Source organism: Equus quagga, chromosome 13 (assembly GCF_021613505.1).
Source record: "Equus quagga isolate Etosha38 chromosome 13, UCLA_HA_Equagga_1.0, whole genome shotgun sequence".
NCBI lineage: Eukaryota > Metazoa > Chordata > Mammalia > Perissodactyla > Equidae > Equus > Equus quagga.
The window spans coordinates 68,200,717-68,225,365 of record NC_060279.1 but is presented as its reverse complement, the minus strand read 5'-3'; the positions used below and the strand labels follow the sequence as shown (position 1 = coordinate 68,225,365).

Here is a 24,649-nt window from a genome sequence, read left to right as displayed (position 1 = left end):
CACACACACACACACACACACACACACACACACACACACACACACACACTAGAAAACGCAGTAGGTTAGTAATATGGAACTTGAGCCACTGCATGCTCCTGACAGCAGTGACATCTGTAGACACAGGCAAAAAGCCACCCAGAGGTCTCAATCACAGTGTGCTCTGACATCTGTTAGGATTGTCACCAGAAGTCCCAGCCTCCAGATAATGCTCATCTTCAAGATGCTCATCCCCACTCTGCCCTTCCCTATCCTCTCATACCCACGTGCACTTTGGGACCCAGTGATCTCCCTTCAGTTTTGAAGGAGCAGAAAAATTTTCCATTCCCTTTTAGGTTCTTTGGCTGGTCTAATAATTAAATAGACATAAAACAGATTAAGAAAAGAAAAACGGGCTGGCCCTGTGGCCAAGTGGTTACGTTCGTGTGGGAGACTCGAAGAAGTAACCAAAGCAGGAAGCTTTTATACCTTTTAGATAAAGGAACAGTAAATTTGTGAAGAATTGACAAGACAAAGGGCATGAGGTAGTAAATTAGTGAAGAAGTAACAAGGTTTGTTTATACAGCCTTCTCAGCCCTAAAGACCCTGTCTCTGGTGATAAGGATGCCCTCTACTCTTCTGGTACGAGGAGGGTACCTTTCACATGGGCGATTTATCTCCTTTTGGGGGATTTATCTCCTTGCACTGGCTGTTTCTCAAGTACCTTTAATTCAAAATAATCAATATGCCAAAGTGGCATATTTTGGGGTGACATTCTGAACCCCTACAGTCTCAGCTTTTTTTTTTTTTTTTTTAGGAAGATTAGCCCTGAGCTAACATCTGCTGCCAATCCTCCTCTTTTTGCTGAGGAAGCCTGGCCCTGAACTCACATCCATGCCCATCTTCCTCTGCTTTATATGTGGGATGCCTACCACAGCATGGCTTTTGCCAAGCGGTGCCATGTCTGCACCCAGGATCTGAACCGGCGAACCCTGGGCGACCAAAGCGGAATGCGCGCACTTAACCGCTGCACCTCTGGGACGGCGCAATGGTCTTAGCTTCTTTGATGAATGATCGCTTTTCCTTCTACCTTCACTGAAACTGGGCCCAATGGTCTCCTGGAAACACTACTTCCCCTGCAAGCAATCTCAGGCAGAAGCTTTTTTTTCTCCTACACTTCACATTTCCCAAGACCTGGAAGTGAAATAAATGTCTCCTTTTTATGTCATTACTGCTTCCAAATTCTCTCCTACTCCTTCCTGGATTTGCCACTGAGGCTAGTGGAAGTATTAAAGTATTTGAACCAAGAAGGCTAAGTGGAACCTTTGAAAGAAAGGTAGTGGAGGTTTTCTGTTGGGTATCAGAGAATGCCCATGTGAATAGGTGGCTGAGTGGGGCTAAAGAAAAGGTTACTTGGCTCTGAGAAAGAAAAATTGGGAGGCCACCTCTGGATCATCTGTGGATGTTGAAGTCTCCTGACAGAGAGGGAGGACAAGAGCAAGCTGGGTGGGCTGAAGTGGTCAGTCAGCAACAGGGGAGTGACTGGAGAAGTTAGTAGGTGGTAACGATAAGGAGGGACACAGGGCAGTAAAGCTTGATGACCTGTGCTTCAAAGTAGGACAGGTTTTGGCTAAAAAAGGAGAAGGTTTGGAAGCAGCAGCTCCCCTGTCCATCCAGCACTTGTACCTGTTGTACCTTTGGGTCCTGCCTTCTTTCTCTAGCACTGTTTCCGACCCAGCTCTGCGCTGTGTGCCCCCTCCTCAAAAGAGTGCTGATAAATTCATAAAAATAAAAAACTTGTGCATGGCAAAGACTACCATAAACAAAAACAAATAACAGCCTAGGAGAAAACTATTTACAATGCAAATCCAAACAATGTGCAAATTTCCCTTGTAAGAGCCTCGACAAATTAATAAGAAATATATCAACTGCCCAGTCTTTTTTTTGTTGTTTTTTTTTCTTTTGAGGAAGACTAGCCCTGAGCTAACATCTGCTGCCAATCCTCCTCTCTTTGCTGAGGAAGGCTGGCCCTGAGCTAACGTCCATGCCCATCTTCCTCTACTTTGTACGTGGGACGCCTACCACAGCGTGGCTTGCCAAGCAGTGCCATGTCCGCACCCGGGATCCAAACCGGTGAACCACAGGCCACCAAAGCAGAACGTGCACACTTAACCACTGTGCCACCAGGCCGACCCCTGCCCACTCTTTAAAAGGACAAAGAAAGCTCACTAGAGAGGAAATACAAATGACTCTTACACATTAGAAAAGATGAATTTTTCTAATAAAAAGAGAAATACAGATTTAAATGACAAGGAAATGCTGTTTTTCACCAGATTGGCAGATATCCCAAAGTTTTGATAACAGTGCTTTGACAACGATGTGGTTCTCCATGTTTGTAGTGGCAAAAGATTGCCTTTGACAGTCCATCAGTAGTGACTGCCTGATAAATGATGGTTCTTTCATAAAATAGAACATGCATTTTGAATAAAAGAGGAGGGTGTGCTTTATGTACTGATAGGTAATGATCTCTGAAATACCTAAGTGAAAAAAGCAAGGAGCCATATAGTGTTGGGGGCATACAACCATTTATGTTAAAGAGGGGAGAATATATACAAATACGCATTGTTTGTACGTGCATGAAATAGCTCTGGGAGGAAGAAACAGATTTTTAAAATCTGATTTGCGGAGCTTTATTTCCAGACTCGGATGAAAAATAAGTATATGGAGATTTGTCACAAATGATCAGCTAGGAAATTAGGTTCTTCCTACAGTGCTAGGAAATCAGCTACTGGAGGGAGTAGTCTATGAACTGTCAATGATTGCATTTGCAGAGAACATCTCTGGAAGGACACAAACTGGTGATAATGGTTGCTTCAGAGAAAAAAAGATGGTAGCTGGGGAATTGGTAGGACATTATTTTTCTCTGCGTCTTTTTTGATCATTTTGAATTTTGACCATATGCATATGGTGTTTTTCTTTGTCTCCAGACTTTTTCAGTTCGGTAGGGTTTAGATTATGCTGGGAGTATGCCACCTTTTTTAGCTTTGTTTCAGCAGAGTTTAACATGAATAGTAAAAGGTGGGGCAAGTGACTTCTTACTGTGCCTTACGTGACCTTTTCTCCCTTCTCCTCACTTTATTCTGATGGAAATCTCTACACAGTGCACAGCCTCCAGCTGTGGGCTTCTGCTTTGCAGCCCCAGGCTAAGTCGGCTGGCCCGCAGCCTTTCTCTGGGGCATCCCAGGGAAGTGCAGATATTCTCTAGATCACTTCAGGCTGGCAAGGTTGTCTGGACAGGTCGGATTGCTGCAACAGTTTATCCTTGTTACTGTCTTCTTTCCTGGTCCTTTTCACCTGTTGTTTAAAGGGTTCTGTTTGGATTAATTAATTACTAGAGAAGAAAAATACCCCAAACCTTTCCACAGCTGCCGTGGGTCAGGTGCTACAAGGAGGAGGCAAGTCATGGATCCATGGGGGAAGGTGGCAATGATTGTTGGCCTCTCCAGATGATCATTAGTAATACTGCACTACCTCTGTTCCACAGAGGTTTCTGCAGGACATTAATGATTAATAATGCTCATGGCCTCTCACAAAGTTAAATTGGTCTCTCTGTGTCTCAGTCACTGAAGTAGAAAATGTGAAGGAGTGATTTATCCAGGGTGGGGGCAGCACGCACAGCAAATGAATTAGGAGTGCAGCCCAGAGGTCTGCGTGCCATCTTAATGTTTGCTCTAACCACCACAACTTCCTTCCTTATTTTTAATCAGCTTCTGGAGAGAGCCAAAGGAGGAATGGGCTGTATTAATAACCAGAATGTGGTATGAAAGGCTTTAAAGACTTCCTTTCGTCACCTTTTCACTTCCCTCCCCTTATTTAAAACAAAAACAAAAACTTTCTGGTTTGATGACAATCTCAGTGGCATTTCAGGACTTCCCTTCCTAGTTCTCATTTGACAGGCATGTCCCTTTTTAGCCATTTCCTGTGATTTACTTTGGCTCTGCAGCACAGCTTATATCTGAAGGGACAGCCATCAAAAATTCTTGGCTTTCTGAAGTTTAGCTTCTAAAAGCAAATAGTTTAAAGAAGAAATGCTGATCAATTTGTTTCTTTAAATTTATAACATTAGTACTTTTTCTCCCTTTTAATGTGACCCAATAGCCTTTCAGATGCCCCTCCGTCTGCTTATCAAAAGATATTAAATGAATGGACAAGGCACAAAATGAAGGAAAATGTTTGCAAAATATATATCTGACATATATGTATCTGTAAAGAGCTGACAATAATAAAAAAGACAAACCAATTTTTAAAATGGCAAAAAAAAAATTGACAGGCATTTCACAAAAGAATACAAATAAGCACATGAAAAAAAGTGTTCATCATTATTAGTCATTAGGTGAATGCAAATTGAGGCCATAATAGATCTCAGGTCACACCCCCTGAAATGGCTAAAATGAAAAAGCCTGATAATACTCAGTGTTGATGAGGATGTGGAGCAGCCAGAACTCTAGTACATTGTGGTAGGAGTGTAAATTACGACAGTTCATAACTTTGGAAAACTGTTTTACATTTTTTGTTAAGTTTAACATATACCTACTCTATGACCCAGCAGTTCTACTTCTTGGTTTTCATCCAAAAGAAATTGAAGCATTTCTACCACAAAACCTTGTGCAAGCATGTTTTATTCATGACAGCACAAAACAGGAAACAGCACAGGTGCCCAGCAACAGGAGAATGGATAAACAAAGTGGAAATAACAAGGAACAAAACACTAAAACCCCCACATGGACTGATACACTCAGCATGGATGAACCTCAGAAACATGGTGCTGCATGAAAGAGCCAGACACGAAAGAATAAGTACCAGATTATTCCATAAATTCAAAATAGGGCAAAACTAATCTGTGATGATAGAAGTCAGAATAGTGGGGTAGGGGTTAGGGACTGTTGACTGGGAGGGGAACTTTCCGGGATGATAGAAATATTCTGTATTTTGAGTAGGGTTATGAGTTGCACAGGGGTATGCATTTGCTAAAACTGGTGGAAAATAAACTCTACCCTTAATCTGTGCATTTCACTGTACGTAAATTTCAGTGCCAGAAAAAAAGGTAGGGGGAGGCCTGCTGGAAAAGACAAAAGTGGCTGAGCCAGAGGCCTCTCATCCTTCTTCCCTTGCTGTCAGTGCACCAATCCTGACACTTGCTGAGCCCAGGAAGGGGGGTGAAACAGACTGCATTTGACCACCATTGGGATGGGGCAAGTTCCAGGCGCTGTGGTGCTGCTCCTTCCTTTGATTTTCCCTTATAAGCTGGAGGCCATCAGTGTTTGATGCCCACACACAGCAGGTGGAGCAGTGCCTTATGGGAGAGGAGGCTCATCCTGAATAGCTGTGGTTAGTAAGTCCCATTGCCCCTTGAAGTAGCCCTGGTGAATAAGACCCACTTTGTGTTTTTTCCTACTTTTAGTAACTAGAATTTGCTTCATTTTGTCATCATAAGAGCTGACTTGTCTGCCGAAGATGCACCTTCAGAATAATAGCAAAATTGTGCTGCTTGGACTCAGTGTACCTGAGATGGACAGTGGAGCTTGATTGTTAGAAAAATGAGGGGAATTCTCATCTTGTGAGAGTTATAAACAGTTTTGTGCTCTTCATATTTTAATTAACAGTATACAAAACCTCCTGAGAAATATGTTTCTGCAAAACCTTTCATATTAAGTGCTGGAAGAATGTTCTAGCTTTCATCTCTTTCGTCATTTTAGCAGTACACTCACTGGGGATCAGATCATTTCACCAACTTTTCCAATAGAGAAATAGCAATAAGTTTGAGTGATTTTGCCTAATGAGGAGTTCAGAAGCAGATGTAGAAGACAGAACCACCCCCATCCTGGCCTCACCTCTAAGCTAAATTTATATATCTGTCATTGTTTTTGAAAACTAGCTTTGTGACTCCTCAGTGACTTGGCCTTACTGGCCCAAAGTGAGTCCATAGCCTTGCCCAAATGTTTAGACAGCCCATTCGGTTTCTCTTCAAACCGTAATGTTTGGATAATTACTTATGTGGTAGTGCACTTCAATGGGAGACATCAGGAACCTTCTCTTAAACAGTGGCCCTCAAATCGTAGTGTGCTCCTAGTAAGTGCAGATCCCAGGGCCTGCTCCTGGATATTCTGACTCAGGAGATCAGGGATAGGCTAGGAGTCTGCATTTCTAATAGCCAAAGGGGATTCTGAAGCAGGTAGTTCTTAGCATGGGAAGCACTAAAATATATTATTAAAGGTGTTTAGGGAGAAACAACAAAGAAGATTTCATTCTTGTTATTTGTCAGGCACTGTCAGGGGCTACAGCTCCCTAAGAATAGTACTGAGCCTTGATTTTTCTTTGCATCCCTGGCATCAGCATGGTTGCTAGCACATAGCAGATGTGTAAGGCATTTTGAATGAGTAAATACATTAATTAAAACAAATGAAGAAGTGACCAACACACTGAATGCTATTAAATACAACTCAATTCAGATACTTTGATGTTATGGAAAGGATTGTACATATAGAAAATCTTTATTAAGAATAAACAGTGGCCAGCTCAGTGGCATAGTTGTTAAGTTTGTGCACTCTGCTTTGGCGATCTATGGACCTAGCACTCTGTGGCAGCACCCTACATAAAATAGAGGAAGATTGGCATGGGTGTTAGCTCAGCAACAATCTTCCTCAAAAAAGAAGAAACACGTTAAGTGATAACAGCAGTGGAGGTCAAAGAGGACACATTCAAAATTAGGAAGACCAAGATCCTCATATGGCCAGATTGGTGGCTCCTCAGAAAAATTCCGTTCTCTTCTTTTTCTGGTAAAAGGGATATTAAGATTTATTAACCCAGATTGGTTATCAAATGAAAGTCAAACAGGTACATAGTTTGAAAAGTCAGAGTATACTATGCAACCTCCTGACCCAGTCCTTGATTCTGCTTCGCAAAGGCAACCTCTTTAAACTCTTAGCTAGCTCTGCTATTTTTTTCTCCATGTGTTAAACTAATGTGTTTAGAATACTGCTATTTCTTGGTTTATCGATTTTAGGTTTTATTTATTAATTTCCTGTTAATTCTAGTTTTTAAGGCGTGCCAACTCTGTTTTGGAAGAGGAGGAATTAACACTCTTCTGTCACCTCTGTGCCTCAGTCTCCCAGTTCTCCTTCCATTCTCCCAATTTAATGACATTATTATCACTGTTAGTATTGTTCACTACTGATCCAGGATATGGACCAGGATTATATTTCCTTTCATGTCTATTTATGTACATTTGTTAGTTTGCTTGATTTTCTGTGTCCCTGTATCACAGATATTTTCCACACTCTCCAACAGGGCTGTAAAATCCCTCTCAGTACTGTTCTCAACTATGTTATATAGTCTGTCGTTTCTATCCCTTACCCGCCCAATCCCTTCTGGAGTCTTCCATCCTCCTGCTCCAGTTGGGGCTCCTTGTTCTCTTGGCTTTCTGTGCAGCTCTTGTTCTGGCCCTGCCTTTTCTCCCTCTTTCCGGAGCTCCTCTGTTTCTTGGATCCCTTGTCTTCCTCTTTCTAGGTTTATTCTTCCATTTTGGTAGATCTCATCCTCCAGTAACATCCTGAGGAAATGATTTATGGGAGATAAATTTTTGAAACTTTGCATGTCTGAAAACAATTTTATTCTACCTTCACATTTTTATTAGTGGTTTTGCTGGGTATAGCATTATGGATGGAAAATGATTTTCCTTCAGAATTGTGAGGACATTGTTCCACGGTCAGGCTTCTAGAAGTCTGAAGCCATTTGGAAGTCTTGAATCTTTGTATGAGACCTCATTTCCACCCCTCTCTCTGGAAGTTTTTAGGATCTTCTTTTTATCCCCGGAATTCTCACCAGGCACCAAGACTCCAAGCAGTGAGAAGCACCAATTCCTTTCTGCATCTTTTTCTAGCTGCTCTTTACCATCTTATCCCTTCCACTGTATTTACCAGCTCAGATTCCTAGTGAACAAGAGAGAAAGTATCTGCATCATTCTCTTACCTTGACATGGTCAGTTGTGACAGCTGGAGGAAGTGGTCGCCTTTGCTGCAGCTCAGCTTGCTGCCTGTAGCAAATTTGTATATCTGAATAATTCTTTATGGCAGATTCTGACAAGAAATTGTTCAATTGACTGAGTATTGAGTTAGCTAATTGTTGCAGTTACATCCATTTAATGTTGGTTTTAGCTTCAAGACTGGACTCAGGCGTTGCTTCTGGCTCATAAGTCATAATAGTGGACATGACTTTAAAACTAGCCCCCCAAAACCAAACAAACAGAAGCAGCCCGGCTGTGAGGCAAGGAGAAAGACTCATTTACCACACAGCTAAGTCTTTCAGTAGGTTTCCTGACCTGGTTGTTCAAGAACTTCATTTTCACGTAAAATGAATCCAAATATCTTTTTTTTTTTCTTTTTGCAAATTCTGTTATCATGGACCAAAAAAAGGCAAAGATTCTTCTAACATTCTGCTTAATTCTGTCTCTTATTTGTGTTTCAGTTAAGCTATCTTTGCCCCTGTACCCCAGATTACAATGTATGACAAAGTTGTAGAACATTCTGCAGACTCTCATGGGGTGGTGCTGAGGCCAGCTTAGGACGAATGCCAGGCTACTGACAGCCATTCAAGGAGGTCTGCCATCTGTTGTAATGAACAAATGCTTTTCCTGTGCCTGCTCTGAAGTGCTTAGTTCTCCTGTAGAAAATCTAGCGAAGGATGGGCAACAGCTACAAGATTAGCCAACACAGAGGATTGTTACTTTAGTAGGTATCTTTATTGAATTCTTTTTATAATGTTCAAAGTTGATATGTTTTCCCAGTATTCATACATTCTTTTAACTAAAATTTATTGAGTGCCTACCATGTGCCAGGTGCTTGGGTTATATCAGTGGACAAAACAGACATTAGTTCCAGCCTTTGTGGAGTTTCCATTCCAGCAGGGAGATAGACAGTAAACATAATAAATAAATTATATGGTTGTTAGAAAGTATTAAGTGTTATGGAGAAAAGAAAATCTCTTTTTTAAGGAGGGTAAGGGGATCAAGAGTGTGGAGTGAGGGTGAAAGTTACAGTATTGAATAGGATGGTCAGGATAAGCCTCATTGAGAAATTGAGATTTGAGCAAAAGCCTTGGGGGAGGTGAGAAAGTTAACCAAAATGCTATCTGGGAAGAGACTATATCGGGCCAAGTAATGACTTGAGGCGGGAACATGCCTGAAGTGGAATGAATGGGGGAGGGGAGATAGTCATCCAGGAGGTCTGAGAGGTGAGCACCGGGCCAGGTGTCATTGCCCTCTACTAAGATGTGGAAAGCTGCTGCAGGCAAGGTCTGCTGGGCATCCAAGTGGAGGTGTCTCCTGGCAGTTGGGTATTTAAGGCTGGAGTCAGGGAGAGAGGTCTGGGCTGAAGATTAGACGTTTGAGGGTCAGAAGGATGTAACTAGTATTTAAGCCTTAGGACTGGATGACGTCACTCAGGAAGTGAGTGTAGATGGAGAAAAGCAGTCCAAGGACCACATGCTAGAAGACTCCCAGATGCCTTCAAAAAAACTAACAGTGACAATCAGATAAGTCCAAACTGTAGGCCATTCTGCAGGCCAAGAGGACTGTTCTAGATTAAAGGAAATCACCTTTTCTTGGTTTGAAGCTCTTCAAAATGAAACGTTTGGGGGGAAAAAAGAGTCAAAATTTAAAATGTACTTTGCTCCCTCAGAAAAAAGATAAACAAGCAATTCCTACCGTCCCAGACCCACTGATTTTTCTCTAGCAACAGCAAGATTTTAATTTCTTTCTGGATTCTAGAGAGCATCTTTTCAAGGACATAAGAGGTTAAGAGTCAGGACAACGGGAAGTATTGATTATCTGCTGTGTGCCAGGCATTGTACTAAGTGCATTCACATACACTGCAAACATTATTACCTCTTTCTGGACTTCTCTAGCCCAGCTTGTCACCCTAGCAAATTCCTTCTCATCCTTCGGATTTTAGACACTTCCCCCTCCCTCTCTACAGCCTTCCCCAACTCACACTTTTAAAGCACTTGCTGTGTAACAGTTTTCTGTAATGCGATTACTTGTTTGCCTATCCGTCTCTTGCATGAATGAATTAAATGAGGGTGAGAAATCTGTGTCTCTGTCTCCAGTGGCCAGCAAGGAGTCTGGCACCCTGAAGGCACTCAATAAATAAGGGCTGAGTTGATGAGTATCTCATTTAATCATCACCCTTCACGGTAGTTATTATTCTCATTTTACTTATTGGTTACTTCAGGCTCAGAGAAAAATTAACCCACCAAGGGTTTAAAAAAAAAAGGTTAAGTAGCAGGGGCAGGTTTCTGCACTGAAGGCAAAGCCACTATGCCCCTCGGCTTTAAAAACACAGCTCCAAAATAGTGTTGGTAATGTGTGGGACTTAACAGTACACGCAGTGCTCATGTATTCCAGTGTTGTTGTCTGAAGTCTAGATCTCTGATTTTCCTGGCCCTTAGAAATTTAGATATGACCATCAACGCAGAGGACAAATCAGGAGTTTAAATGTATTTCCTATAGGAAGCTGTAGTAGATACCAACTGAGAGATGTTGCTTCTGAATGCTTTACTATAGTCTTAAATTTATAATTTAAAAGTATTAGCTGAGAGAAGAGGCAAATTTCTAGAGACAGAAAGTGGTTGCCTAGAGCTGGGAAAATGACTGCTAACTGGTATGAGGGTTTTTTGAGGGGGTGACAGAATGTTCTAAAATTAGATTGTGGTGATGGCTGCACTACTGAATATACTAAAAACTATTGACTTGCATACTTTAAATGGGTGAATTATTTAGTATGTGAATTATATCTCAATAAAGCTGTTTTTAAAAGTGTTAGCTGAGAATAAGAAATAATTGGTCAAAAAAAAAAAAGGGCGGGGGGGCCAGCTTTGTGGCCGAGTGGTTAAGTTTGCACGCTCCGCTGCAGCGGCCCAGGGTTCGGATCCTGGGCGTGGACGTGGCACCGCTCGTCAGCCCACGTTGAGGCAGCGACCCACATCCCACAACTAGAAGGACCTGCAACTAAGATATACAACTGTGTACGGGGGGGTTGGGGGAGATAAAGCAGAAAGAAAGAAAGAAAAAAGATTGGCAATAGTTGTTAGCCCAGGTGCCACTCTTTAAAAAAAAAAAGAAATGATTGGTCATCAGATTTTCCAGCATTTTTTCAGAATACAAATAAGTTAAGTAGCTTGTATATTTGGGTTATTGTCTCCGTTTTCTTCACTCTTAGAAGAAAACTCTTCTCAGTATGACTAGGTCATTTTGGGACTTTGGTTGGTTGGTTTTTTGCATGAGTGCCCTTTTTGGTTTTAATTGTATCGTTCAGATGAGACTGTCAGTGTCCCTTAGCTCCAAGCCTCTTTCCTTCATCTGGGCAGTGAGAATAATGAACACACTCATGTAGTCTTTAGTGAATTACCTGCTGAGCTTCACAGTGACCGGAAGGGCATCATGAAGCCACTGGCTCCCCATGAGAGGGTTACAGACTCTCACAGGCTGCTCTACTGGCTTCAGAGCAACGAGCCATGAATCAGAGGCTTTGCTCTCAAAGCAGGGAGAGAGTGATGCCAAGTTTCCCAGAGCAAATGGTTAATATACAAGGACTAATCGAAGAACTGAATAGTCTGCCCTTCATACCTGTAGTTGATTGCATTTGTTTGGTTTTGTTTTAATTCCTTCATACCATGTATGCATGGCAGAATTGGCCAGCTTTGTTGCAGCAGACCTTCATCTTCCAGCCAGCAATTGCCAGAGCACCTTTTTCAAACTTTTTGGCCATCACCCATGGTCATACATGTACATTAGGATCCACTGTGCATCGTGGTCATAAAGGCACGTGCTCTGAGGGGGTCCCAGAGTGCAAAGAAACTGGCCTCATTTGGCAGTAGAGTCAGGTGATAGGAACCTTGTAGAACAGTCTGTATTTCTGAATGAAAAAGCTGCTTTAGCAGCCCCTGGCTGGCAGATTAAGGAAAGAGACTCTTCTTAGTGTTTTCTCTTGCCTTAGAGATGGAGGGTGGGAACTCTTTTTGGTGGTCAGTGATGCAATGGGTAAAAATCTTCCATTTACTAAAGAGAAACTATGTTGTGGTTGTACAGATTGCCCAGCTGTGGTTAGCATCTATGAAAACCATTTCCTGCATGCAGTAAAAAGAAAGTTTTCTGCTTTCTCTACTAGACTCTATGGGAACAGATATTTCTTTGTTAAAATCCATCTCAAACCCTTAGCAAAGTGACATCTTGGGCTCAGGCTGAAACAACCCCCTTCTTTGGTTCACCCTTGTGCGGATAATCAAATCCTGGATTATGAGGGGTTCGTGACATAAGGAAGACTGCTGGTACTGATGATGGTGGGTCCTGCCTTTTTGAGGAGAGGTAGCAGCTGCCCCAGGGAGAGGGGCAGGTTGGGGTCTGAACCTCACTGAGTTGGCCATTTAGGTTATCAGGATTGTGGTTTTTAGGAGGCCAGAGAAGATACCCCGGCAACTGAGTGAGCAAGCGATGTTGCAGATGCTGCCATGAAAGGGATTTGGAGTCAGGGCCCCAGCAGGAGCACCAAGCACTGAAAAATGACTTTTCTTACCATTTCAGCCTCGTTTAATGAAAGGACCATAAAGCACACATTGAAGTGTGCTTCATTCCTGTCAGAGCTGTATCCAACATCCGTATCCTTCTCATTTGGAATTTAGCATGCTTATTTAGTAGCAGTGAGAAATTTGGGAGGAAGGGGGAGTAATTTTGCAAAATATATGCTAGCCAACTCATATGCGTTTCATTTAAAGCGATGTGGTTAATGTGTCCCCCTCCCCCCCATTTCTAGAAAGGAGCACAGGCATGACTCATTTTCAGTGAGGTCTTTATAAGACTAAAGGACTATTTCTGGTCTGACTGAGGATACTCCCACATCCTGAAATTTTAACCTGATCTCAACCTGGGAGGTTCCCGGGAATTTGAAACTTATTTTATGTTGACATCCTCAGACATTTTCTTGAGGAGATAGAGACCTGCCAGGGGGAAAAGAAAGCTAAAAGTCAGTAAAGCAGAATACTATGGTTTGAGGAAGTATGCCAACTCCCTAATCAGCAGTGAGCCAAACCAACCATAATTGAGGCAGATTTATCTTCCGTGCCCTGTGTTTTACATCTCATGTTGGCTAGTTTGAAAGAGGTGCTGTTTGCCCAACCGTGTTTCCTGATAGCAGTTTCTCTCAGACCAGGCAGGTAGTCTGCAGACACACTCTGGCTTCACACTGTCACAGGAGAAAGCCAGCAAAGCTCTCCTTTCGAGAGCTCATTGACTTGTTAGCTGCCAGGTCCTGATTCTGCCTCATCGCTTCTTTGCCTCTGTGGCTGTGATTGGTTGGGAGCCCATATTGAACCAGTATCTGGAAAACAAGCTCTGCCCTTCTCATTTGAGCTCCCAGGGTTCTGCATAAAGAAAAATGTCATTATGGGCTTTGTTACAAGCTGTATTTAATAATTCCTTTAAAATTCTGTCTCAGAAATATAAATGGTCTGTTTATATTGGTCAGTAAATTATTCTTCCCAGCTGTGCCTGATCATACAAATTAAAGCAACAGTAGTTTGCACCTCGGGGAAAGCATCCTCCTCAGGCATAATCCTCATTCCCAATAAACTAAACACTTCCTCTTTGGAGAGCCCCCAGGCCTTCTTCACTCCCCAGCTGCTATAAAATAATGGAAGCCCTTCTCTACTTTGCCATGATCCTCCACGGGAATGGTGTAAGGAAGGATATTGCTGGAGCAGAGGCAGGAAGGGATGTGGCATTATCTCTTTCCCAGGGAATGAGATGAAACCACATGGGAGTGGAACAAAGGAGAAGGCAAATTCAGAAGTATCGTTTCCTAGAGGTCTCATGGGCGGGCCAGAAGGGTTTTTCTTTGCTACTGACTTTGTGTCATTTAATCCTTATGCTTACCAAGTTCCCTGGCCCTTGAGAAGAGTATCCAGGTATCTAGGTGAATGCTTCAGTTTTGGCCAGAAACCTCTTTACTTGCCATTGGCATGTCCAGTCTAGGACTCTACTGATGATCCCATAACCCTTGGCCTTTTCTCTGTCACTTTTTAGAAACTTTCATGCAGCCAGAGCTTTATGATCCCTTTGGGGTTTTCTCAATATTTGTCCTTCCAGTAGGATCCTTTCCTATCCATTCACCACAGTCTGTCCCTAGACATGACCAGGGCATTATAGAGTCAGGCATCAGAAATAAGAATTAGTCAGAACTTACTTAGTGTATTTTCCTACATATTATACATTAATTACAGAGGAGAGAATGTACAGAGAAGAAAATTAGAGCTCTGGCAATCACCACCTTACCCAAGGGACCACACACACTAAGCATCCTGAGTCCTGGGCTGACCTGACACTGTGTGCCCATCAACATGTGATGGTGCAGTAAGAAGTACCCAGCTTCATCTGTATGGCACATTTGGCATAGGAAACAGACAAATCCTAAACGAGAAATATTCTGTAAGACAAGCAACCTGGACTCAAAAAACTGGCAATGACATCAAAGACCAAAAATCAAACAAAAAGAAAAGGCAGGAGACCGTGCTGGATTAAAAGATTAAAGGAGACTAAGGAGACTAAGGAGACTTCAAATGTGGTGCTTGATGGGAGGGAATAGAGAACAACTGTCAAGGCCATTTGGGGAGGAATAAGGGAAATTTGAATATGGACTTTAAATTGGATTACATCATTATATCAATGTTAAATATCTTGGGTATAATCTGTTGTGTTTATGGAGGAGAATGTCCTTAGAAGACACATGCCAAATTAAACGTGAAGTGGCATAAAGTCTGGAAATTACTTAAAAATGGTTCCACATCTTCCAAAAAAGAAAATTTATGTGTATATATAGAGAGAAAGCAAATGTGGCAAAATGTTAATTGGTCAATCTAAGTGAAGAATATTCAGATAATAGTTATTTTCTGCTTTCAACTTTTCTGTCAGTTTGACATTTTTCAGACTAGAAAGATAGGGAAAATTTTTCACCAGACCATACTAGAGTTCTTGTACTGAGTGCCATCTTAGTCCATCCCTCAGAAGCAGAAGTGGAGTACTCATTTGCCTTAAAGCTTACACACCCAACTGGTAATACAAATCCTTTTGAATCTTCATGCAGCATTTCTCTCTGCGTTATATAGTGAAGCATTACAGATGCCTTATGTGCCCCAAGGAAAAGGACCTATTCTTTCCTAACATTTGTCTAACTTTGACCCTCTCTGAAAGGTCTGGGCTAGGCAGATTAATTTTTTAAGACAACAAACAACAATGAAAAACAAACAATTACCCTTTGTGGCAAGGGACCCGAGCCCACTGAGCTGGCTGGTTTCAGCAGAACAATAGACCAGTAGAGGACTATTCTTCACAAAGAAGAGGGACATTAACTTTCTCTTGGCATATGATGCTAATAAACATACTGCCCAGCAGATCAATTAGCTTGTCCTAGAGAAAAAGTCCATTTGAGTGTCACTTGAGAGCCCCTAACCTCAGTTACTTGTTTCAAAATGAATGCCCTTAATCACAACAGAGACCAGGAGACTGTGCAGTTAGAGGACATCTACTGCTTTGGGGAGAACAGTTTATGTCTTCCTGACGAAGAATGGATAAATGTGCGTCTGATAGGAAGCGCTGTCTGTTTAAGTAGACCAAGTCAGCTGGAATAATTAGCCTTCCCAGCATCAGCTGAGAGGTGAGAGCAGGGCAAACACACCTCTGTGCTTAAAAGTTCTGGAAGAAAGAGTTGGGAAGGGCTTTCTGTAATATATTGTTTCAGAAGAGATTAGAATTCAGGACTTTTGCCATCAGAATAATCAGGTATGTTTTATAGACGTATAAAGATATAGAGCAGCTGAAATGAAATCAGACAAACTTAAGTGCCCTTCGTTCTTGGATTGGCATAAGAGCAATAAAACTGAGTAGCAAATCATTTTGTGCTTGTATAAAGACTGTGAAGCTGCTACTATTTGCCAGCTTTTATTTTCACCTTTTGCTAATAGATGCCACCTTTTTTTTTTTTTCTGGCACTGTATCAATGTCAATAATAGATTTAAGAGTAGTGACAATTTTTCAAGCCACAGAATGTTTAAGATCATTTGGAACTTGTCTTACTTCTGGTTTTCCACGTTCCTGAGCCCCATGTCCCGTAGGGTACTGTCAGTGCAGTGTTGGGAAGTGGATGGTATTTAAGTCTCTCCGTAATGTGCCACTGGCTTCTGGGCCATTTCCCTGAGTGGTCTGGGCTTGGGCTTTCAGATTACTCAGGGATTTATCCAGGTGGAGAGTGAAATTGGCCCAGGGATTGGGGCTTTGCTTTTCATCCTTGCAGATTTCAGCTAAATCCAAAGAAGATCTGAAAGAGAACAGCAGTTCCAAGCAGACAGCTCTCACTGAAGAATTATCCTCATAAACTTCCTTCCCCTTTCTTAGGGAGTACCATGCCACTTCCAGACCCATGTATGACTCTGGAAAATAGTTCATGTGAGTTACAAAAAAGTCCACTACTGCCTTGTAAACAGATGACAAATACTAAGGAAACTCCATATCTCTGCCAAAGAATCTTTATTCCAAATAATTTGCATTTTAGTGGTTATGTGAGTTATGAGATGGAAGGCTTAGACTTGAGCCAGGCTGTGTGTATTGAAGTTCTAAGTAAAGGTCAATAGTGCTTTTGTGCTCATGTTGTTGACCCTATCCTTGCTGGTCCACTTTTGGAGCTACCTTTTCTGGCCTGTCAGTTCATGTATAGTGTTGAATATTTTTGTCATGAGAAAAAATTCAATTAGATAAGCCTATTGTCAAATCACAGGGATTTAGTTTGTTAAACATGGAGTGATCACGTCCCATGGCAAGGCTTTGTGGTACACTGTGGGTGAGTCAAGAATGAGTAAGACATAGGTCCTGTGTACAGTGAGCTCCAGGACAACAGGAAAATAAGAATACACCCCCAAAATTAGCAATGATAGAAACTGGAGCATGGAAGGGACTCAAAGGTTGTCTATCCCCAGCTCTAACATCAGCAAGGTAGAAAAGACAGGCTGGGTGTCAAAAACACTGAGTACTAGTCCCAAATCTCCCACTGTGAATTTTGGCAGGTTTCTTAGCCTTCTTGGATTTTAGTTAACTCATCTCTGAAATAAGGAACTTGCATAAAACAGCCTCTCAGCTGCTCCCTCTTTTATGCCTTCAGAGTATGTGGTTACAATTTGCCTGTAAGATGATCTCTATTAGATTTTCTTCTTGGAGCCAAAGATTATGCCTCATGTATATTTATGTGTCCCCAGTTCCAAGCACAATGTCTGGTGTACAGTAATTTCTCAGTAATCTCTGTTGGATGAGTAAAATGAATGAATGACTCTAAATTCATTCTCAAAGTTAAAATTCTGTTCTGTGGGACAGCTGTATGCCTAAGGCCAATTTTGAAGATCATGAGGAAAGATCTTCCCACTTTTCCTTCACAACCAGTTGTTGTGTCCTGTCATCCTTTCTTTTTCCACTTAAGAAGTTGTTTTTGCAGCTCCTTTCCAGTACCGCTTATAAATAAACAGCAAGATCCAGAGCATCATTGATGGTGGCCACATAGAGCTGTGCTTTTGCTACAAGTAAATCTGAGTCCATCCTCATGGGGCTGAAGCAGAGAAAACAAGTTACTATCGTATCTTTCTAACAAAATCAGCAGGATGGACATTATCATTTAGTTGCAAAGAATTTTGTTAAACTTATATTTCTGGGACTAAAGAAAAGCGGAATAAGTTGTAGCAAATTATTGTAAGCTGTGAATTCAGGAAGAAAAAAGACCACTGTAATTTTGCCTTTTTGTCCTAAGCTTTTCCGAGTTTCTGAATCTTTTTGTGCGAGGTCTTGGTTGGTATCTGGTGTTGGGATAGGTCACCGGGCCAGGTGTGGTAGGAAAGGAATTGAAGATAGTTGCTGATTGAGGGATGACCGGACAGAATAGGAAAGAAAAGCTTGGTTCAAGTCTCTTTCACCAATATGCCTCCTGCACTCAGCCATGGTCTCTTACAGCATGGAAGCCAGCTGGATAGAATGAAGGCCGTGTTCCTTGGACAGGATTAGTCTTTACATGGCTGAAATGTCATTGTTATGTTGAAAACATCTTGGCAACAGTATTCTGGACATATCTGAGTATAACATTCTGGATATAATCTGTGAGTGAGCAAGTGCATGGTGCATTTCTTTGAGCTTTGACTTGCAGCAGGTGGATGAGGATTCTCTTGAATGAAGGACTGTGGTCTTCTGTGACACAGCTCACCACGCTTTAGAACCAAGACCAGAAAATCCATGGCTGAGGGAGAGGTGGTCTCTCAAAGTCCACTTTCTGGTAGTACCTTGCCTTCATGGTTAAGATCCAGAACAAAGAGAAGTCAGTGGCTCTGTTGATCTGGTGTCTGAAACTGCACTAGTTCCTGCTGACAGCAGAGTGGTCTCCAAGGGAGTTCTGACCTCCCCCTTTCCACAGTTTTCTGGTATACACAGCTGCCAAATGCCTATGGAAAATCAGTGCTGATTTCCCCACTCCTAGCTGGCACAGTCCTTAGAGGGGAGACATACCACTGCGGTGCTCTCTGCAGTGTTCTTTCACGGCAGAGAGAGCCAGCAGCCCCTGCCCAGAAGCTGATTCTTTCTTGCCTGCCTCAGTTCCTGAAAGCCTGATTGATGAACCTTCACAGGAGAGAGAGGGCCAAGGTCATGGTAAATCTGCCTTCCTGAAAGCTGTGATGGAACGACGATGCCAGGATTGTGCTAGGATAAAGCCCCATGTCAAGGTGAGAGAGCGAGTATGAGAGCTGGAAAGCCTGCAGAGACCCCCCCCTTGCCGGGTTCCAGGAAGAAAGTGCTAGCCTCCTAGTTATGCTGAGCCTCTGCATGTTCCGGCTGCTGCTGTAAATGTGTCATTCACTTGGATTTAGCCTCAAATAAAAGACAGGTAATTTTGCTTTTGAGACTATCAAACTAGGAAATCATAAACCGTGTTAATGATCCAATGAAGGCACACCTAGAAACTTTCCCCTAAAGGATAACAGCACAGGGGACATTTTGCTGATGTTTAATGGTGAATAAGGCAAAGGAGGATTATAGTTATTTTCCTTTTCTGGAACCCACTTCACTGCTATACAGCCAGAAATCATTTTCTCATAGACTTCTCAAAGTGCTTCTCAAAAAGATGGTGAAATATGGGAATACCATCGGAAATATAGGCCAAGAGGAAGAGAGAGCGTACAAAGCCTGTGGTGCTGCCCGGATGAAATGGGGCACCCTGGGTTGTTGAGAGCTCATTGGCTAATATGAGTGGCAGTTAACTTCCCTTAGAATTCCCCAATTTAAAAGTGTTCTGAACACCTTTTCCTCTACGAAGATCTTATTGTCTCCCACTACTTGGTTCTAGGATTCAGGTGACCTTGTTAACTTTATCAAGCTTTCAGCTGTTTGCAGAACTAGATCCACGTGCTATAGCGATTTGGAGACCGAAAACTTGAGAGAGAGATAGAGCATGCACGGGGAAAATCATGTTTCTCCTAAACACTTAGTTAGAGTCCCCTCAAAGCAGAACCTTAGTTGAGGCTTTGAGTGCAAGTAGTTTACTTAGGAAGTCATCCCAGGAAGCAGCAGTGAGTAGGTAGGAAGAGTAAGTCAGGGAAGGAGGAAAAGCTGATCCAAGAGTGTGTTTCCAAGGCCATGAGGGCTCGATGCTACCAGAACTTCTGAGGAGCATTCAGCATACAGGCTTCCCCCACTTTTCGAAAGTTTGCTTTACACCAATTTCACTTTTATGGAAGACCCACGTTAGTACCCACTTTCTCTAACGGAAAGAAATCCAAAGAGGATTTTTGCTTTTACGACAATACTGTTCAGCATTTGTTTTGCTTCGAACCATCAGAGACGCAGCACACACTCCAAGCAGCGAGAAAGCATGGCCAAGCTCCTTCCCCAGGATTATACTCAGCATCAAGCCACCGTAGCTTTGAACTGTCTGTGAGCATCTGTGCTTTATCTCAGTTTATTTTGTGCATTCATTAGCGAGATGTGTCCTCAGGTAATTGCTTCTTCTCTTTACACCATTTCACCTTATGAAAGATTTCATAGGAACTTGTGGATAGCAGAGGAAACCTGTAACTCCCAGAATTGCCTCTGTGAGGACAGGCAGCTGGGCCATTTAGCCACCAGCTCCTGTCCCCCATGAGAGTGGCCCTGATGGCATGAACTCCACAACATTTCCAGGCAGTGCTTGTGACATGTAGGCAGGGTCAAAGGAGACCCTGCAGCCAGAAATGGAAAGCCCTGAGGCATGTGCTTTTGCTAGGATGTTGTCCACAGTGACTGAGCTTGCTCAGAACTGACCAGTATGCCAGCAGCTGAAATTAGAGTCCTCAAGCCTCTGCAGTGGAAAGGATCAGTGCTGTGACAGGAAGAGAGCTGGGGTGCAGGAGAGACCCCTCCAGTGGGTATCCAGTCCACAGACTGGGGAAGGTTTGGCAAAGGCTTCCTAGAGGAGGTAGCTTCCAAGCTGAGACAAGACCAGATGAATGGAAGGGAGGCAGGTAGAGGTGAACTGCAGGTTCAGGACTCTGGCTGGAGCATGCATTGCAATGGTAGATGTGGCGAGAGAAGATTAGGAAGAACTTTGCAAGTTAAGGAGTTTAGACTTTATTGTAAGAGAAATAACAGGTCAAGGAAGAGACATTTAAGCAGAAAGAATGATAAGCTTTGTGTTTTAGAAAATTTATTCTGTTGACAGCATGTAAACTAGATGCCAGGATGGAGCAGGTGATTGAGGGTGGAATACAACAGAAGTCAGGGAGCCCAGTGAAGAGGCTGCTGAATCATCCAGGTGAGAGAATGTAATAATGAGAACCAGGGCCGTCGCAGTGAGGCAGGCAAGAAGTGAAAAGATTTGAGACATACTAAGTTTCTTTTTTTTTTAAGATTGGCACCTGAGCTAAGAACTGTTGCCAATCTTCTTTTCTGCTTTTTCTCCCCAAAATCCCGCAGTACATACTTGGATATTTTTAGTTATGGGTCCTTCTAGTTGTGGCATGTGGGATGCCGTCTCAGCGTGGCCTGACGAGCGGTGCCATGTCCGCACCCAGGATTCGAGCCGGCGGAACCCTGGGCCGCCTAAGCAGAACGCGCAAACTTAACCACTCGGCCACGGGGCCGGCCCCACATATTAAGTTTCTATATCTCCACTTATGCTCTGCTGGTAAAATGCAGTCTGCGTGTGTGTGCGCACGCACACTTGTGTTGATGGAGAGATTGTTGTAGAGATTGAGTTATCTGGTAAAGAATTTTTAGAAAATGTGAATTGAAAGCTCATAAAGAGCTGTTTGGAAAATTCTTAGGTAAATTGGGGAGTAAAATAACTGTCAGAAAATATCTCAAGTAAATGCTCACGTTAGAGATGAGACAACACGGTATATCGCGCTAGGAGTTGGAAAGCCCTTGCTTTGTTCTGGATCTGCATTTTCCATTAGTTTGACCTTTGTTGTATCATTTAACCTCTCTGAACTTTATTTGTCCAACTCAAAATAAGAATGATGATAACCTGCCCAGCCTATTCTGAGTTGATCTTAAGCTAACAGCATGTAATGGGATACGACGACAACAGGGAAGCTGACATTCTCTCAACCAGCATGAATGGAATGAGAGTGGGGAGGGGAATTGTTCAGCCCCAAGAGTCTTGTGTTCAGTGTGGACGCTGGCCTGTCGGCTCACTCCAGGGCAGAGGTAGTGAGCTATCCTTCACTGGCATGGTGCTGTGGGGAGGTAGGATTTCAAAATGCTTACTATGACACTAGATCATCTTGAAGGCTCCTCCAACTCTGAGACTCAGTGGTCCTCTTACACAGGCCATAGTGAGAAGAAGATGAGAAAATGGTTATGAAAGCTCTTGAAGAATTAATATTTTAGGCAAGTGAAAGGTATTATTATCAGTAGGCCTTGTGATGTTAGCTCATAGAGTTTTTAAATGTTTTGACTCTCTTGCATATCCCAGTAAAGTGGAAAATAACTTCCAGTTTCCTGCATGCTGGTATATAACTTGTTTTAGTTTCATAAAGAGACCAAAAGCCATGTTCCTTCCGTAGTTCCTTTCCCTAATACCACCTTCTTACTAACTAGCTGTATTCTGTTTTTCTTGTTTTATCTCATACATACGTTGTATCTCATACATTTAACATTGACTAGAAGCATTTGACCTGCCAAGACTTGAACTTGGGCATTTGGGGTTTCTCCCACAGTCCGTGATAGTATCACCAGCAAGTAGGACACAGGCTGTATATTTCCTGCTTACATGGTGAGGAATGTTCACCTCCTGGGAAAAACCAGAACCCTGATGCACAGGAATTGAAAGAAAACTGATCTTAGAGTCTTTTTAAGATAATCAAGACTTCTTGCTCATCAGTGTTGGGATTTGCTTCTCTTTCTCTTAAATGAGTTCCCTGGGGCTTTAGCGCACAAATGATGATGGTGATTCAGTATGGCTAACATTTATTGCACCTTTACTCTGTGCCAGGTGCTGTCTAAGCACTTTACATATAAGATACACTACAGCCTCGTGGGTAAGTATTCACTTTGTGGATTAGGAAACAAGCAGATGTGGTTAAATAATTAGCCTAAAGTCACACACAGCTGGAATATGAACCTAGGCTTGTGATTCTAAGGCTGTTTCTGAATCATGCCGTCCTTCTCCCTCCTCGCAAGCAGAGACATGTCATACAGAGGTCTTCAGCATTTTCCTATCCCCGGGTCCTTAGAGCGGTCAGAGATGTTAAGCAGAAAAAGTGCATTCAAATTCTGGTCTACTTACGGTATTCTCCATACTAGATAGGAAATGCCCTGGATACAAACATAGCTGCTGTTAAGATAAATAGCTCTAATCTAGGGAGCCCCATGCCAATCAGAAAAACCATTAATCAAGAGATTATAGTTTTTACATGCTACATGTTTCATGTTTTTGCTTTCCCTAGGTTAAAAAGATCAAGTGGCATGAGCAGCCTTTTGGGAAAAATTGGAGCCAAGAAGCAGAAGATGAGCACCCTAGAGAAGTCCAAATTGGACTGGGAGAGCTTCAAGGAGGAAGAGGGCATTGGTGAAGAACTAGCCATCCATAATCGAGGGAAGGAAGGGTAAGAAGTAGATTCCATGCCTCTGAAAATCTTAATAGGGGCCAGCCCGGTGGTGTAGTGGTTAGGTTCACACACCCACTTTGGTGGCCCAGGTTTCTCAGGTTCAGATCCTGGATGTGGACCTAGCACCACTCGTCAAGCCACACTGTGGCAGCATCCCACATAAAGTAGAGGAATATTGGCAGAGATGTTAGCTCAGGGCCAATCTTCCTCACACACACAAAAATAATTAAAAAGAAAATCTCAAGAACTCTGAAATAGTTTATTGCAAACAGGCCACCCAATTTAAGCAAGCAGGAGCTTTTCATGGTAAAATGAAAAATGTGAATACCTTGGTTTGTCAGTAAAGCTCTGTTCTAATGTGGGGCAGGGGGCTGGCCTCATGGCCAAGTGGTTAGTTTGCGTGCTCCGCTTCGATAGTCCAGGGTTTTGCTGGTTCAGATCCTGGGCACAGACATGGCACTGCTCATCAAGCCATGCTGTGGCGGCATCACACATGCCACAACTAGAAGGACCCACAACTAAAAGTATACAGCTGTGTACTGGGGGCTTTGAGGAGAGAAGGGAAAAATGAAATCTGTGAAAGAAAAAAAGAATAAATAATATGGGGCGGGTCTTGTTAGTGAGAGAAACACTGAAAGTGGCAGGAAGGTGGGGCATGTGACCAGCGCTTCTCTCAGGGACAGTCACATCTGCCAAGCTGAATTTGCTGAATTACAGCTCCCATGAACTGTAAGTCACCTCATCGATTCACATGGTCAGATCTGTCTCACTGTATCAGCCTTGGCTTGATCTGAATTATTTGCCTTCTGAGAAGCCAGACTGGTTGAATGATTCAAAAGCAGAGCCAACAGCGTGCTTAGATATTGTCACGTTATCATGGGATTCTTTTTATCCATGTCTTTATGGCCCAGGGTGGGGCTTTACCCTTGGCTTCAACCTGTGTGACATGCCAGCCCTCAGACGCCATTCAGGCCATCACTTGCACCCCCTTCCTTTTCACTTTGGAATACGAGGAGGATGTGCGTGAACTGTGTATTCAGGAATATCAAGAAAGAAATGATATTTGGTGAGTACTTAGGAACCTCAGAAGGAGCTAAGGAACAAAGTTATTACGGAAGTGGGTCCATGGCTCAAGGTCAACACTCTGGCCCCTGACAGTAAAAGGAATTGTTACAAGGCCCAGCAGACAGCCCTGGGTGCTTATCTCTGCACCACATCAGTAAGGGCTCTCTCTGTAGTACAGGGGGTGTCTCTGAGGCTTAGTTCCTTCACCTGTAAAATTGGGATAATGATACCATCCTCAGGGGGGTTGTGATGATCTCATGAGATAATATAGGTAATATATGTATAATACATATCTGTAAGTACATGAAGCCCTTTGCGGAGTGCATGTTACAGAAGGCCATGCAGGAAGTTGTAGACATTCAGGTTATTTATAAGCTAAATTATAATAAAG

General features: G+C 42.7%; 1 protein-coding gene across 1 annotated transcript in view; it reads left to right on the top strand.

Annotated features, from left to right (window-relative positions):
* CFDP1 (craniofacial development protein 1) overlaps positions 1–24,649 on the top strand; it is a 127,772-nt gene that overhangs the window by 91,092 nt on the left and 12,031 nt on the right. The window contains exon 6 of the mRNA XM_046681668.1: positions 23,032–23,190. Coding sequence (XP_046537624.1) covers positions 23,032–23,190 — 159 coding nt within the window. The remainder of the gene's footprint in view (positions 1–23,031; positions 23,191–24,649) is intronic.